This window comes from Leuciscus leuciscus (assembly GCF_965113295.1).
Source record: "Leuciscus leuciscus genome assembly, chromosome: 3".
Lineage (NCBI taxonomy): Eukaryota > Metazoa > Chordata > Actinopteri > Cypriniformes > Leuciscidae > Leuciscus > Leuciscus leuciscus.
Window position 1 is genome coordinate 58,856,190 of NC_138727.1, and position 17,823 is coordinate 58,874,012.

The 17,823-nt window shown below is 37.4% G+C and overlaps 2 protein-coding genes across 2 annotated transcripts in view; both read left to right on the plus strand.

The window, feature by feature from the left end:
• Nucleotides 1-17,823, plus strand: part of LOC309493706 (polymeric immunoglobulin receptor-like) — a 184,608-nt gene that overhangs the window by 7,381 nt on the left and 159,404 nt on the right. Inside the window, exon 4 of the mRNA XM_082162912.1 lies at nucleotides 7,529-7,852. Within this exon, the coding sequence (XP_082019038.1) occupies nucleotides 7,529-7,852 (324 nt within the window). The remainder of the gene's footprint in view (nucleotides 1-7,528; nucleotides 7,853-17,823) is intronic.
• Nucleotides 952-7,205, plus strand: LOC309493848 (uncharacterized protein). The gene is made up of 4 exons (XM_082163117.1): nucleotides 952-1,312; nucleotides 4,298-4,402; nucleotides 4,486-4,520; nucleotides 4,630-7,205. The coding sequence occupies exons 1-4, from the start codon at nucleotides 1,180-1,182 to the stop codon at nucleotides 4,978-4,980; spliced, it is 624 nt and encodes a 207-aa protein (XP_082019243.1). The 5' UTR covers nucleotides 952-1,179; the 3' UTR covers nucleotides 4,981-7,205.

A 17,823-nucleotide genomic window follows, 5' to 3' on the forward strand; every position in this document is an offset into this window, starting at 1 on the left:
CATGACACATCTATGCTTGCAAAGTCTGAGAAGCTCCTTTTACTCTCAATCACGATCCCTTCACCCACAGTATTATCAGTTCTCCTGTTTATTGTAGCAGAAATGTAGATGGATCAGCAGCTTCATATTATTATATAAAGGTCGATGTACTGCATAATTCATTAAATGCAGTGTTCAGAGGAGTGTTAATATATAAATCTAATATCCAAATTCAGGTCGATCTTTTATTTCCACCTTCAGATAACAAGACCACTGAGGTTTCAACAATCAGCTCATTTTCAGTCACAAGAGAATCAGAAATGAATCCATCCAGCAGCGTCACAGATCATCAGATCTCCTCAACAGGTACTTCATCTCTTTCTTCTCAACATCTCTTCAGCCTTTAATATGCTTTATCTCTGGTTATTTCTTCACCGGACACAGGTACACATCTCTCCACATCTCACCGTACGTCTCTCTTCCCATCGCAACAGGAGGTCAAAGGTCTGACAGACGGTTGTCATGGCGACATGACTTTCAATAAGCCTCATATACATCTCATTTCATGCATTAGTCTTTGATTTAGTCACCAATTTTTTTTTTTATTCTCTGATATTGTGATTCTTCTTGCTGTTCAAGTACAAAGAAAAGATTTCCCATGTTTTGGTCACACTTCATATTAGGGTCCAATTGTCACTATAACTATGACTTGGTAGTGCGTTAAAGTGACTTTACTGGATTTCTTTGGCACAACAAGAAACAGAGTGATTAAAACAGAGATTGAATGAAAGATTGTCTGTATTTTAAATGAACTTCAGTGTCAGTGTTTTAAGTTGATCTTTCCTGTGACCCTTCAGATAAAAACACCACTGAAGTTTCAACCATCAGCCCTTCTTCAAAAACACCGTCATCTTTCAGTCCAACAGAACTGAATCCACAGTCGCTCTTTATGACTCTTATTTCTTGAATATTGTGCTTCTAAATGTACTTGAAGTCATTTATATATATATTAGATGATTCCTTCCGGTTATTAAAATGTACAAATTGCTTTGGATAAGAGTGTCTTTAGAATGAACATTAAAGTATTTTTAGTTGAGAGTAATCAGTGTTATGAAAAAAAGAATATACAACTTCTGTTCATATTCACATGATGTGAATGGTTTGTGTGTGAATGTAGAGCTTTAGAGTTTATATGTGTTCATGTTCTCACTGCATGAGCGACACATTCACAGTCACTGGTGTTTCTCTCTGTCAGCGACTCATCAAACAGAAACTGAAACAACAAGAACAACAACAGGAATTACTACAGTTCAACTCTATCAGACAAACACTAGTAAGCACACAAACTACACTACCCACAATGCAACTCTCTGATCACAAAGAATAAGCTCATTTTGGAGAAAGGAAATTGCTTTGAACATTTGTAGAGGCACGTACTCGTGTGGTTAACTTGCTTTGACATCAACCACAGACAGAAGCGTTTCCTTCTGAAGAGTTGAGGTTTACCATTGCAGTTTCACGTTGGTTGCACAATATTATATGTAAGGAATAATTGACGACAGGCCGTTGAATTATTAGAAAAATAATGCACACCCGAGGTGGTAATGCGGTCACGACGCGAAGCGGAGTGGCCGTTACACCTCGGGTGTGCATTATTTTTCTAATAATTCAACGGCCTGAAGTCAATTATTCCGCTTATACTACAGTTACCACACCTCGAAACATTGTTCAGATTATGTATTTCAAGACGTTTGTAAAGTTTTTGTCATTAAAACGCTCTTGTATGTAGGACTAATTTCTTACGCATCTAATCCCATGCCTCCGTTGCTAATTCCAAAACGTCATTTCAGAGTTAGTAACGGAGGTTTGAGCCGCTGATAGCAGACTAATGCTGGAGACACACGACTAGCTGACACATTCTCTGACTGGTTTCATCGACATGATCGACTGCAGCAGATTTTAACCCTTAATTACTGTTAAAAAAGGACAAGGTCATTTTGACCCCAAACTTTTAAAGAGCAATTGCATAAGGAAATATAATTTTTTTATATGGAAAACTATATATCTTTTTTTTTATTTACTTCTAAACTATCCATTTATGCTGTGTTTTTGTGGAAATTTTGAAGTTTTTTACCTATTTACTGCACAAATACATAACTAGGCCATAAATTGGCTCATGAAAAATGATTTTTAAAAGAAAAAATCACTTAAATGATGATCATAATTAAATATAAATCGTTTCTGGACATTGCTCTATGTGTTAGGGATAGAACACTGCCATCTAAAGGTTAGTTGAAAAACTTTATTTCTTATAGGAAAGGAATTAAAGTGCAATGGCCAAAGATATCCAATAGAGGGCCATAGAGAATCATTCATTCAACAAGCTTGTTCCATGTTGCATATGTGACGTGTGTGTTTGTGTGTGTTTGTGTGTGTGTGTATGAGATAGAAAGTTCGTTCCACTTTGGGTTTATGCTCTAGGACCAGACCTTGATTTAAATATAAAATTTTTTTAGATTTATGCCAGTTTTGTTTATTTTATTTGCCAATTTCTAAAAAAATACTCTCTGTTGCAGTGACATACATGTGTGTGTTTGTGTGTGTGTGTTTGTGTGTGTGTGTGTATGAGATAGAAAGTTCGTTCCACTTTGGGTTTATGCTCTAGGACCAGACCTTGATTTAAATGTAAATTTTTTTAGATTTATGCCAGTTTTGTTTATTTTATTTGCCAATTTCTATAAAAATACTCTCTGTTGCAGTGACATACATGTGTGTGTTTGTGTGTGTTTGTGTGTGTGTGTGTGTGTGTGTGTGTGTGTGAGATAGAAAGTTCGTTCCACTTTGGGTTTATGCTCTAGGACCAGACCTTGATTTAGATGTAATTTTTTTAGATTTATGCCAGTTTTGTTTATTTTATTTGCCAATTTCTATAAAAATACTCTCTGTTGCAGTGACATACATGTGTGTGTTTGTGTGTGTTTGTGTGTGTGTGTGTGTGTATGAGATAGAAAGTTCGTTCCACTTTGGGTTTATGCTCTAGGACCAGACCTTGATTTAAATGTAATTTCTTTTAGATTTATGCCAGTTTTGTTTATTTTATTTGCCAATTTCTGTAAAAATGCTCTCTGTTGCAAACACATACATTTGTGTGTTTGTTTATGTGTTTGTGTGTGTGTGTGTGTGTGTGTGTGAATGAGATAGAAAGTTCGCTCTACTTTTTATTTATGCTCTAGGACCAGACCTTGGTTTCTATGTAGAAATTTTCAGATTTATAATGGATTTACTTTTATTTTTTTGACAAATAAAAATAAAAAAAGTCATTTTTTTCATTTTCCCATTCATTTTCAATGTGGGGTCATTTTGACCCCAAACACCTTAAAAGGTAAAAAAAAATGTACACACCTTTAGAACAACCAAATCAAGCCCAGTTTAGATAGATTATTTAGGAAAAGTTCCAGAGTTTCATGCCCCTGAGATGAAGTTAACACTTTTAAAAAATGAAGGAAAAATCCATTGGGGTCAGTATGACCCCAAACACTAATTAAAGGAACACCGACTTTGAACACAGACTGAACGCGCTGAACACGCGCGGGCATGATCAGTCATAAGTATCAAATTACATTCATAACCGGCCTTAAAGTGTGTTCCCGGCTTTATGCAGTTATTAATGCAGTTATTAGAGAGAGATGTTGCAATAATGAGACAGAAAAGCATGTGTGTCAATATTATTATTTATTCATTAATTCAATTCGTTTTAATTAATTCGTTAATTCTTTTTTTTTTCTATTATTGACAGATGACAGTAGACTAGCAAAATAAATGAAACCCAAAGCCCTTTTAACAAGTAGGCAAATAATTATTTATTTGTTAAATTGGCTGCAATAAAAATCCGTGCTGCAGGACTATCCATTTATTTAGCCTATATTCGGGTTAATTTTCTATTGATTATAGATAGGACTTTATAGTTTATTTATTCAAATTAAACTGCATGTTTCTATTGATTGTGAAGCTAGACATTGAAAATTGCAGATCAAGCGCATGGGGCGAAATGCTTTTTCTTGTTATGAATTGTATCCTATTTTCCGTTATTACAGTTGACTACGCGAAGTGATATGGAACTGTAATGCGGTCGAGACCTGCCTGGAACTACTTTAGCCGTGCGTTTACCTGAAAATAATGCACACCTTAGAACGTTCGTCAACCAATCAGATTCAAGCATTCAACGGCCCTGTAGTATAAAGACTATTATTCACTAAACAGTGTAATCAGCATCAGCATTGTGTTGTTGTGTTGTACATCTGTACATTGTGTTGTTCAGATCTGGCTTCTGTTGCTGGCGGTCTGGGTTCGGTTCTGCTGGTTCTGACTCTGTGTTCTGGAACCTTCATCATCCTGAAGAAGAGGAAGAGGAAATCTGGGACAGGTAACAGTTTGTTTGTGATTATTAGTGTTATTATTTAGTTCTATTTTAGTGTGTAAATTGACTTACTCTCTATTTTCATTCAGCTTTATTTCAGCAAAACATGCAGCACAATACAGAGGTGAGTGTTCAAATCTTTACCTGTAGAAGATCAGACATGTTAAATGATCAACAAAAAGATGATAATCTATGTTAACTAGTAAATTATGGATGTATGTGTTGTTTTTCAGACTGACCGCATATATGAAGAGATTCCAAACAGTGATGTCGCCACGGTAAAATCTTCATCCAATCAGACGCCTGCATCTTCATCCAATCAGACGCCTGCATCACACCTCAACAACTGCACAAATGTATGTCCTGTTTACGCCACAGTAACCAGTCGCCGGCCTGATTCAAACCCCAGTCACACCCACTCTACCAATCAGGTGACAGATACAGCCGGTGATTATTATGCCAAAATAAAGTCTCCTAAAGCAACACAGGACAGCGGGACAGAACTGATCTACGTAACAGCAACACATCGACAAAACATCTCAATAAACGAGGGTCCGATATATTCAGTGATCAACCATAAATGAAAAAGACTGTCCACAGACATTGTCATGAATCAAGCCTCTGTGGTTCCTCCTACTCGCCTCCAGAGGGCTCCCTCTCCCCAATATTGACATTATCCATTTAAACTCCATTCCCCATGACCCGTGTCTGGTACTGGTTATCTGCACACATGCCGCTCATCATCTGGACTATTTATTCAGTCTCTCTCCACTCCATCATTGTGAAGTCTTGTTCTGCCCTGGCTGACGTTTCTGAGCGTTTTCCCTGTTTCCATTGTTTCCTCGTTATTGACCCTGGACTGTTTTCACCGGATCGACCATTTGCTTATTGCCTTTGTGACTCTGCTTTGTTTGCCTGGATACTCGCTACTCTGTTCGCTGTCTGCCCTGAAACTCTGCCTTTGCATTATTAATAACAGTAACATACTGTAAAGATTACATTGAAGAACTGTACATTCACAGCTGCTCTTGTTTTGCTGCTTTTACAGGTGTGCTGTATAATTGTAGTTTATGATTTACAGTACTCTTGTACATTCACAGGCTTTACAACCAAAAGTGCCAGTAAGTTGCTGAACATTTTACAGCAATTTTTTACCGTGTCCGTTTGTGTTCAGCCTTGTATATCTCTTTTGCTGGTGTTTGATCCCTGCCTGTTTGTTCTACGTTTACTGCTGATAATATATATATATTTTACTGTTATCAGTTTATAAAGTGTATATACTAACCAGAAATGTTACTAATAACTAAAAAAAATTATGTAAATAAAATGTAAAAATGACACAAAATGCAATATTCTTTGGTACACCTCATCTACAGTTCAATAAAGCTATTAAAAATGTAAAATACAGCAGCAAGCAGCGATTATGAGGCAATTCACTCAAGAGGCAACATTAATAAAGCAGAGAATCAGAGCAATGATGAAGTTTAAGTGCAAAAGCCAGTAGCTTTGACAAGATATTGTATAAAACACTACACAGCTCTTTATATCTTCTCAGGCTCCTTCAGGACATGATCACACACACCAAGTTTCATAATAATATCCTATTGAGTTCATAAAATACATTATATTACTACAAAATAGTAAATGGCCAACATGGGAAAGTTGGGTGTCATTCAGCTTGATATTAAACTATTGAAGGTCAAACTATTTATAGGCTAAAATATCAATTTTCCATTATCCGCCAACACTAGGTGGCGCTGTGCTGAAACTCCTCACGTTCCCTCAGGGTAAGAGGGCTATAGAGGTGCAGGTTTGACATCAGTTTGTAGGACAAATCTTGGAAGCGAGTTGCATTTTAGCACTTCTGGTTTCATCGTCCCGAAGTCAATGGGTTTATGAAATGGGTTTTGGTTAAATGGCTGAAATAAGGTCTGTGGTGAACACAAGCTCAAGACACGCTTTATTCTACGACATAAAATACATTAGTATTTCCCCACTCGTGATTTATTGAAGCTGTTACATGTGTTGAAAAAGGCGGTTGCTAACAAGTGTCTAAATGTGACGACAGAGTCAGTCGAGGAGATTAAACGTCATCAGCCGAACATGTAAACTTAGTGCGCTTTTACAGCATCGATATGCTTATAATTGAGATTTTATAAACTATTCTAAATCAAATCTTCAGGGAAAATGTTTCTAGATCAAAACTGAAAGAGTTTTCTGAAGTTTAGTGATGGTGACGTTGAAGTCATGTGACCATGATGTAGTTCGTTTATAGTCTACCTTTAGCTTTTCACTTCTGGCGACTGCATTTAGGCTTCAATATTCATAAAAAGTTGTGTTCATCTGAAACATGTGTGTATCATGAACTTTTGTTGATCATAGAGCTTGTTTTTTGCAATAATCCAGAAGCCTATGGGAAAATCCTATTGTGTTTTTGTGGAGGGAATCAGTGTGATGTGAACTGCCGGCTGCACTACAAGTGTAAGACTCTTCTTTCTTATGACGATGAACACAAGAAGAGAACTGATACTTGAGAAGTTGTTATATATTTTATTTTGATCTCATCATTAATATTTAATACTGTATGTCCTAGAATAGTTGTTCACTGGAACGCTGTGTGAAACACTCATATTTAACACACTGTGTAAATGTCACAGATCCTCATCCCCTCTTATAATGAAGTGGATCATCTCTTCCTCACAGAGTAAAACACTGCTTATATATTTAATAAAGTTTGGTGAATCATCACTGATGTCCTGTAGAGCTGGATGTGGTTAGAGAGACAAAGAAAGGGGAAGGAAATATATATTTCAGTTGCTGACGCACATTGTTCTCTCAGTACGGAAGAGAACAACAGTAACGTTTGTCACACAGAATTTGGTCTTTTATTTAAGCGAAACGCTTGTCAAATTTCATCATGTTGGACGTCCTGCTGCTCTTTTCCAGCATCTGTACAGGTGAGTTTGAGACTCTCAGCTCTTTTACACAGAGTTTGACATCTTCTCTTGTTTTTCCTCTGTTATCACATGATCATCAGACTCATATGGATGATATTTGTAAGTTATTATTCTGGCCTGCTTATGTCTCTTGCTCACACATAACAGCTCTATATAATGATATTTGTGTTTTCAGCTGTTGTTGTTGGAGCTCCAGAGAGAATTACTGGATACAGAGGAGAGAGAGTTGAGATCAGATGCTCATATGAATCTGGATATGAATCAAATTCAAAGTATTTTTGTAAAGGGGAGTGTAACTATGGAAATAAAAACATCATGGTTGAATCAGGATCTCCAGCTAAAGACGAGAGATTCTCTCTGACTGACGACACGACTGCCAGAGTTTTCACCGTCACCATCACTGATCTGAGAACAGAGGATGAAGGCCAATACTGGTGTGCTGTGGAGAGGGCTTATACTACTGATGTCTATTCAGAGATTGTGTTGCTGGTTAAACTGAGTAAGTGATTACATTTGTTAATAGCAGAAATGAACTGCATGGAAACAAGCTGAGAGTGAGAGATCAAGTCATTAATCTTGTACAACCCCAGATCCAGAAAAGTTGGATAATTTTGTAAAATGCAACACAAATGAAGAATCTGTGATTTGTTAATTCTGTTTCAACTTTATTTTACTGACAAAAGTACAAAGAAAAGATTTCCCATGTTTTGGTCACACTTTATATTAGGGTCCAATTGTCACTATAACTATGACTTGGTAGTGCGTTAAAGTGACTTTACTGGATTTCTTTGGCACAACAAGAAACAGAGTGATTAAAACAGAGATTGAATGAAAGATTGTATGTATTTTAAATGAACTTCAGTGTCAGTGTTTTAAGTTGATCTTTCCTGTGACCCTTCAGATAAAAACACCCCTGAAGTTTCAACCATCAGCCCTTCTTCAAAAACACCGTCATCTTTCAGTCCAACAGAACTGAATCCACAATCAGGTCAGTTCCTCTGTCTGTCGCTCTTTATGACTCTTATTTCTTCAATATTGTGCTTCTAAATGTACTTGAATTCATTTATATATATTAGATGATTCCTTTGAGATTAAATGTGTTAAAGTTGTTGAAGACTGAAGGTTCAGTCCTCAGATGTTTGCTCCCGGTTATTAAAAATGCACAAATTGCTTTGGATAAGAGTGTCTTTAGAATTAACATTAAAATATTTTCAGTTGAAAGTAATCAGTGTAAATCAATAAACGTTTGTTCATATTCACATGATGTGAATGGTTTGTGTGTGAATGTAGAGCTTTAGAGTTTATATGTGTTCATGTTCTCACTGCATGAGCGACACATTCACAGTCACTGGTGTTTCTCTCTGTCAGCGACTCATCAAACAGAAACTGAAACAACAAGAACAACAACAGGAATTACTACAGTTCAACTCTATCAGACAAACACTTGTAAGAACACAAACTACACTACCCATAATGCAACTCTCTGATCACATGATCACTCTTTGAAAGGAAATTGCTTTGAACATTCCTTCTGAAGAGTTGAGGTTTACCATTGCAGTTTCATTTCAGTTACACAATATAATATTATATTGTACTATAATACAAATTATTTATATAAATGATAAGAATGTTATTGTTCACTTAACAGTAATATCAGAATCAGCATTGTGTTTTATATAATATAATACGTACAGATCTGGCTTCTGTTGCTGGCGGTCTGGGTTCGGTTCTGCTGGTTCTGACTCTGTGTTCTGGAACCTTCATCATCCTGAAGAAGAGGAAGAGGAAATCTGGGACAGGTAACAGTTTGTTTGTGATTATTAGTGTTATTATTTAGTTCTATTTTAGTGTGTAAATTGACTGACTCTCTATTTTCATGCAGCTTTATTTCAGCAAAACATGCAGCACAATACAGAGGTGAGTGTTCAAATCTTTACCTGTAGAAGATCAGACATACATGTTAAATGATTGTTTATTGATCAACAGAGAGAAGTATCTACATAAACTATTCAATTATTGATGTATGTGTTGCTTTTCAGACTGAACGCATGTATAAGGAGATTCCAAACACAGACGTCACCGTGGTAACATCTTCATCCAATCAGACGCCTGCATCACACCACAACAACTGTACAGAAGTCTCTACTCTTTACGCCACAGTAACCAATCGCCAGCCTGATTCAAACCCCAGTCACACCCACTCGACCAATCAGGTGACAGATACAGCCGGTGATTATTATGCCAATATAAAGTCTCCTAAAGCAACACAGGACAGCGGGACAGAACTGATCTACGTAACAGCAACATATCCACAAAACATCTCAACACATCCACAAAACATCACAACAAACGAGGGACCGATATATTCAGTGATCAACCATAAATGAAAAAGACTCTCAAAAATGTTTTAATTATTCAATCTTTTGTCACACTTTTCTGTACAAAACAGTTTATAAAGTGTATAATGTATAAATAAAGTTCATAGTCATCTTACTAACAAGATAAGCTGAATTCTTTTGTGATTATTTGTTAAAAAAAAAAAGTTAGGGTTAGGTTTAGGACACCTCATCTACAGTTAAAGCTAATAAAACCAGCAGGGGTTAATGGGGTTAATATGACATCTACCAGCAGGGGTTAATGGGATTAATATGACATCTACCAGCAGGGGTTAATGGAGTTAATATGACAACTACCAGCAGGGGTTAATGGGTTAATATGACATCTACCAGCAGGGGTTAATGGAGTTAATATGACATCTACCAGCAGGGGTTAATGGAGTTAATATGACATCTACCAGCAGGGGTTAATGGGGTTAACATGACATCTACCAGCAGGGGTTAATAGAGTTAATATGACATCTACCAGCAGGGGTTAATGGAGTTAATATGACATCTACCAGCAGGGGTTAATGGAGTTAATATGACATCTACCAGCAGGGGTTAATATGGCATCTACCAGCAGGGGTTAATGGAGTTAATATGACATCTACCAGCAGGGGTTAATGGGTTAATATGACATCTATCAGCAGAGGTTAATGGGTTTAATATGACATCTACCAGCAGGGGTTAATGGGTTAATATGACATCTACCAGCAGGGGTTAATGGAGTTAATATGACATCTACCAGCAGGGGTTAATGGGTTCTTGCTACTAAACCTCAACAACTTTTCAAGAACAGTATATTTGATTAGATTTTGATTGAGAATTTAAAGGGGTGGTAAAATGTCCTTTGCACAAGATGTAAAATAAGTATTTGATGTCCCCAGAGTGTGTATGTGAAGTTTTAGCTCAAAATACCCCACAGATATTTTTATATAGCATGTTAAAATTGCCACTTTTTGAGGGTGAGCAAAAACGCACCCTTTTTGTGTCTGTCCCTTTAAATGCAAATGAGCTGATGCTCCCAGCACAGGGGGTGGAGCTTTGATTACCTCCCCACACAGACATGCACTGAAAATTTCAAAAACTTGTAGCCTTTTATGTTCAAACCGGAGTCAGACAATAGCTACGTTTACATGGACACCTTTTGGTTCAATCGGAATGAAATCAATACGATTGATGAATCCGAACACGGTGTTTACATGAACGATAAATAAAGTAATCGGGTTGATGTGCGTGTTTATATGTCACGAGTTTCAAATCGGAATTGATTTTTTTGACATGCGCACACTGCACAAATATACAGAGTTTCCCGCTGTTCGCGCATTACTTTCTCCTCTATTGGTTCTTTATTTGTTTTAAACAGCAGATGTAATATTAATCCGCCTCTGGTCATGATTTGGAGACAATGAGCACATTAACCATTTTGCTGTGCTGCTTATATATTTATCACGCAGTAAAAATGCCCCTCCCCGCGTCCAAAACCAGTCGTCTGTGGATGAGAATCCAAAACAAGGACTGGTGGGACGTTGTCCTGCTTCACTTCACAGATGCTGAGTGAAATGAGAATTTTAGAATGACGGGACACTTATTTATATGACACTTTTTTCAACAGGAAGAACAGCTCGTTCCGCGCGTCATACGTCATTACGCTATTTATCGTCATCGCACATGCGCAGTCCTTTCAGTTTAGGTTTTCAATCCGATCAAGTGTTTACATGTTCTCTCGATCGGATTACAAAAGGAATAAACCACCCCTTTCAATCCGATCGAAATTTCATTCGGATCGAGCTCAATTGGATTGATTAAGGTTTACATGAAGGTATTTTAGTCTGATTGAGCCGTCTAGCCCTAGCCCTAACCCTAACCCTAGTCTGATTATAAGTGTCCATGTAAACGCAGCTAATGATGGAAACACTCAAGAAGAAGTGACAATATGTAGACAACATTTTTGAATGGTTAGTTGATGAATTTATGTAGCTTATGTGTAGTTATCTTCTAGTCATATATTAGCATATTCTGTCTTGATAATCTATAAATCATGTTCCGAGGGGGCGGTGTTTATGTAAATTCTAGGGTTGGTGATGTCACTAACCCTGGAGGAATGTGGTGTAGTCCCTGCCAGCCGTTTGTTGTAGTCCTTAAAAAGCAATTTCTTTAAAAGCAAATATCTCCCTTTGCTTTGAACTTTGAGCGTTGTAACTTTGCATATGTTGTTTATGCTCAAAACAGCAACATTACACACTAACTAAAGTTAGAAAAGTGAAATCATAATCAACCGTCCCTTTAAATGACTTATAATTGTGTTGTAAGATTAGTGGAGATGCTGTACATGTAATAGATTTACACCAAAAGCTTTTTTTCTAAAATACAATTACACACCTAAAAGAATGGAAAGGTCAGTGTGTCTTTCATACATGCACTTAGTCTGTCGTATCAGTCATTATGAAGACTTCAGCAGGATAACGTTAGACTGCATCACTTTGCCATGATCTAGTTTGATTCTGTCGCCTCAGTCATGCAATAAAGATGTATTTAAGTGGAATATTGGTTCATTTTCTCATGTTGTCCATCAGAGGTCAGTGTGGAGGGAATCAGTTGCTTTATTTTCTCAAGACTTTTCTTCAGACACAAAGGAATATGTTTATTTCCACATTTTGAATGTGGTGCAGCCAATGAAAACCATAGGCAGGCATTATGCAAATGTGTTACTGTGTTACGTATGCGTGTCACAGAAGTGAGACTGGAGTTACTGGCGACTCGTTTAGGAGCTTCAGAGGCGATTCTTTCTTTTGGGAGACAGTAACTTATTTATCGTGCACTTTCGACTTCAGATCTTTGCAGAGCGTTTACATTCACTTAACTAGGAATATTCCAACAAGCATAATAGAGGCACTTTAACTAACTAATTAACTGAAGTTTCCTGCAACTGTAGATCAAAGACACTGGACGTCACTGTAATCCAGAGAACAAGGACACAGAAACAACAGTGGTTTACATCAGCTGTGTTTCCTCAACCAACACCACAACACAAATGAGCTCATTTTAACTAATAAGCCTATTATATAATAAACGTTCATAAACATATTAAGAACCACGAGAAATCTTAAACCTTCTCATCATTTCCATTGTTGTACTGAAATTGGGTCCTCACCAATCTCGCTTCGTCTTTTCTATTCATAATTCAGAAAGACCAGATTCATTATGACTTGGGGGCTGTTTACACCTGGCCACTTCATGCGTTTTCTCAGATCGGATAGCTATCTGATCGTGAAAAGACCAGGTGTAAATGCCCTCCGAAACGCATTCGAGACGGATTTGAATCCGATCGCTCAAACCACTTCAGGAGGAGATCTGAGACGCATTCCAGACGAAACTGGACAAGTGTAAATGCATATGGTTGTTGAAACCACATATGTAAATTGTACTCCTCCCAAAAATGCTAAAAAAATTAACGTGTGAGAGTGTGTTATAGGCTATATGTAATGTTATAGCCAGATATGACGACGCTATGGAACACGCATCACCGCAGATGAGAAGCTGAGCATCTATTCATTAAACCAACGTGCAAACTATCGCAAATCAAAGTGAAAGTGAGACGCTTAACACACAGTCATCATCATTAAAAGTAGAGAAACAAAATGATCTTAACAGGGCTGTTGCCGCTCTCTCTTATTGCTGTCTTTGATTTAGAAATTTTAGCTGATGATCAGTAAAATGCACATATATGTTGCTTTCGGTGACGTGCACTCCATTAAATCTGCATATAGCGCGAGAATTGAAGATCGGATTTAAATCCGTTTCGCAAAAACACATTTATGTGACCAGGTGTAAATGGAATCGTTTTGATAAATCAGATAGCTGTCCGATCTGAGAAAACACATGAAGTGGCCAGGTGTAAACAACCCCTTGATTATGGTCTTGTAAAATGTAATTATCAGTCCTGTAGAAGTGTTATATTTTATCCTGATATGTTTACAGCTGACATACAGAAATATGGATCATAGAAATAAGCTAAATGTATTCAATGTTTAAAGCTGAATCTTCATGTGATGTTTATATTCTTTAGTGTAATGGACACATTTCACCATGTTATTCTGAATTACAAGTAAGAATACATTTTGTCATGATTCTGCCTTCGTGTCCCAGATCTTCTCTTGTCTTGAGGCAGGATCATGACAGACTCATGTTTTATGTGTAAGCACATGGCCATTTGTTTGGGCTGTGTGCTTGCCTTGTCTTGTCACCTAACCCCTCCCCCTTGTTATCTCATCTTGTAATTATTATATCATCGCTTACACCTGTGTTCCTGATTAGTTTGCTCCCTATTGAATCCCCTCATGTTTTCTGTCCTGTGTCGGTACATTGTCAAACATTGCGTGTTAAACTCTGTGACAGTCCTGTGAGTACTTTGTATGAATCCTGTTTAATGAGAATTGTGAGTTTTTGTTGCTGTTAGTTTCCTGTCAAGTCAGTATCTAGTCTTCGTTTATTATCTTGTCTTAGTCAAAGGTGTACTCTCCTCCAGTCCTGTTTTGCCCCCTCGTTGGTTTTGTTGTCGTAATAAACCTTGAGTGTCTGCATATCGTCTGCGTTTGGGTTCCTTCAACCTCATGATGCATTTAGTTTCATTATTATTTTGTATGTCTATATCAGAGATGGGACCAAGTCACACATGTGCAAGTCTCAAGTAAGTCTCAAGTCTTAACCTTCAAGTCTCAAGTAAGTCCCAAGTATTTTTTTCTTGGGCAAGTCAAGTCAAGTCACAGGCTATGTTAAGTCAAGTCAAGTCCTGTAGTAGGTCAAGTCCAAGTCAAGTCACCTTATTATTGTAATTTTACCTGCATAATCTGATCTTAATAAAGTGAAAAGACAAGATATAAGTAGCCTAACTGTCAGTAAATTACAATAATTTGGATTTGCATTGTAAATACTCATGTTCAGTAAAATACATCATGGAATCAAACAAAATTGTAACTTCATAAAATTATGAAGTATGAACACTGCCAACAGTGTTTTAAATTGTCAACATTGAGTCCATAAAACAAATAACAGCTTAACATCCAACAGACTCCTCTCTGAACACCTCCCTCTCTCTCTCTCTCAAACACAGTTTACGTACAACATTAAACTTTGTTACATTTCTCCTCTCTCTCTCACACACACACACACACACACACACACACACACACACACACACACACACACACACACACACACACACACTCACTCACTCACTCATATTCTCTCTCTCTCTCTCTCACACACACACGCATTTTTTTTTTTTACGCGAGCCTACAGAGACGCGTTTTTTTGACCGCTTGCTTATGGGTCGGGCAGCTAGCGGATCGTTAGGAAAGATTAGATGAATGTGATCATTTATATTTGGGCCTTTTTTGGGCCTGAAATCGCTGATAAAACCTTAACGGCTACTTTAGCTATTATTACATTAGCTAAGTAACTACCAACTAACCAGATAACATTAACAAATTGACAAGCACTTACTGGGCAGAATGGCTGTTAATGTTGCATGTCTTGCAAAGCGCTGTTCGTCTTTTGCCATCTTGTGAATAATTCTTGAAGCCGAAAGCGATGACCCTCGGTACCCCTCCGGCTGACATGTTGATGTGATATCTGATCTAAGTGGGCGTGGTGTGCGTAAGGTACGAGAGGGCATGACTGATGATAGTTTCATGATCCAGTCATGACAACGCTATTCTCAGCCTGCGCTCCAGCTGGGTAATCAACTTGATTTTTTAAAATTATTTATATATTTTATATTCAAATTGAAAACATGATGTGATTAACACTCAAGTAAGTCATTCAAGTCATCATGTCTCAAGTCAAGTCCCGAGTCTTTAACTTCCAAGTCCGAGTCAAGTCTCAAGTATTTTATTTTTTGTCAAGTCAAGTCACAAGTCATAAAAATAGCGACTCGAGTCCAAGTCACCAAGTCACAAGTCCCCATGTCTGGTTATTAATGTGTATATGGATTTGTCTGGTTAGTTTCATCTGTTCGCTCCTGCTGGTTGATGTTGTAACTACAATAATCTGCAGCCAAAGAGCGTACTTCTCCATTCATGACCATTTAAAGAAGCTGCATATTCTGATAAATCACTGAAAACAACGTATAAATGCCACAGATTTTTGGAGGATCTTTAAAACAACTGCTATTGAGAAGCTTTAACTAAAGAATAACTTTATCATTATAATACTAGGAGGCCTTTAGCTTCAGTTAATCATGTGATGTTTGTGGCATTACTGGGCAAACAGGAAGTGAAACTACAGCCACAGGAAGAGCTTTGAGGCTTCAGCTAAACACACTACATTTCCCACAATGCAACTCTTCTCAGAGCTTATATGATGGAGAAACAGTGTTTGGCAACAATTGTTTCCTTAATGTTTTACTTTTTTTTTTTCATAAGTGCTTAACATGTAATTAACATGTTTTGAAATTGGTGTATAAGAAAACAAAAAGTATGCTTGTGACTATTATGATTATTCTTTTATGGTTATTTTGCAGGATTAATCCTTTCAAATATATTATTCTTGTATTAATTAATTTATGAATAATCTATTGTGTCTATTGTATCTTTTGATGTAATATACTCATATATATCCTATTCCGCTTTGACAGAGTACATGTCTACATTCTGCTGTCACTTCTCTAAAAAGTGAGACATGTTCCCCTGCAAAGTCTGGTATCCGGTGTAATATTAGCTGTCGCATGAGTTTAGCAGAAAGCCCAGACATTATGAAAATACTTATTTGGCTCTTCCTGATCTGATCTGAACTTTGGTATACATATTAGCAAAGCTCATGCATTGCTCTGCTCTTGCATCTTAAAGACAGAACAGAAACAGGATGTGGTTGATGAATTCACAATTAATTTCCTGGTCAAAACTGAGAGGCGTTTTCACATCTAATGCCACATGGAAACACAGACACAGAGTCAGTGAACAGTATGAGTTTGACTCAACACGTGAGACGAGAAACAAGCGTATTATTTTACTCTCCACATATAGATGAGAGCAGTGTTATTGCTGTTTGAGTTTCAGAGAGTCGTGTGAGGAACTACTGAGAGTTTCAGACTGATTTTCTGAACTGAACTGAAGAAGAAATGAAGTTTCCACTGATAGTTTGTGTGTTTCTGCTGACGGGTAAGAGCTGAAGATCTCTACTAAAAGTGTTTATTATCTAATATTATGGTGTATGTATCAGTGTACATGAGTAAAGCTGTGTGTGTGTGTAGTGAGCAGTTCACTGTCTGTGGACATTACAGTGAGAGGAACAGAGGGAGAACGAGTGATCATTACGTGCCCTTATCCAGGAGGATATAAAGATTTTTTCAAATACTTCTACAGAGGACTTTCCAAAAAGAGGGATCTTATACTACAAACTGATAGAAAAAAGTCCTCAGTGTTCAATGGCAGATTCTCACTGAAGGATAATCCTCAGACCAGATCATTTACAGTGACCATCAGTAACCTGAAGATGGAAGATGCTGGACCGTACGGATGTAGAGCTGGATATCAACACTACACACTAATCCAGCTAAATGTGATCAGAGGTGCCTGATATTCATTATTAAACAACAATCTGCTTCATACTTCATGTTTATGCTTCATGCTGTGGTTAATGATTGTGTTATTGATATATTTGTTTAATTTGAATGGCTTGACGTCTCTTCTTCATTTCTCAGCTCCAGAGACAACGACACGTGTCCAGATCTCAACATCCAGCATTAGTCCGTATACAAACAGCAGCACTGAACACACCAGGGGCCAGTACCATGAAGGTAGCTGAACACACTCGAGGTTACAGGATTAGTTTTGAGTTGACAAAACCAAACCGATGCAATCAGGCTTTATTGGTACCATGATGCAGCTCATCAACTTTCTCTGTCAACTCAGGCTTTGATCCTTAAGCTATGATTACTCCACGCGCGCGTGCACATAAAAGAGTGACGTCGACACTGAACAACCAATCGCGGGTAGAGCGAGAGCGATATATTTTTCCGCGGAGGAGCAAGAGATAATCATTCAGAATTACGATGAATTTAAATATGTATTTCAAGCTCGAAAAATACGGT

Bases quoted from the DNA above. Each gene is read 5' to 3' on its own strand.
- LOC309493848 (XM_082163117.1), top strand. From the start codon at position 1,180: ATGTTCTCACTGCATGAGCGACACATTCACAGTCACTGGTGTTTCTCT. The intron at 1,313-4,297 runs GTAAGCACACAA...TGTGTTGTTCAG, and splicing joins ACTCTATCAGACAAACACTA to ATCTGGCTTCTGTTGCTGGC. The intron at 4,521-4,629 runs GTGAGTGTTCAA...GTTGTTTTTCAG, and splicing joins ACATGCAGCACAATACAGAG to ACTGACCGCATATATGAAGA.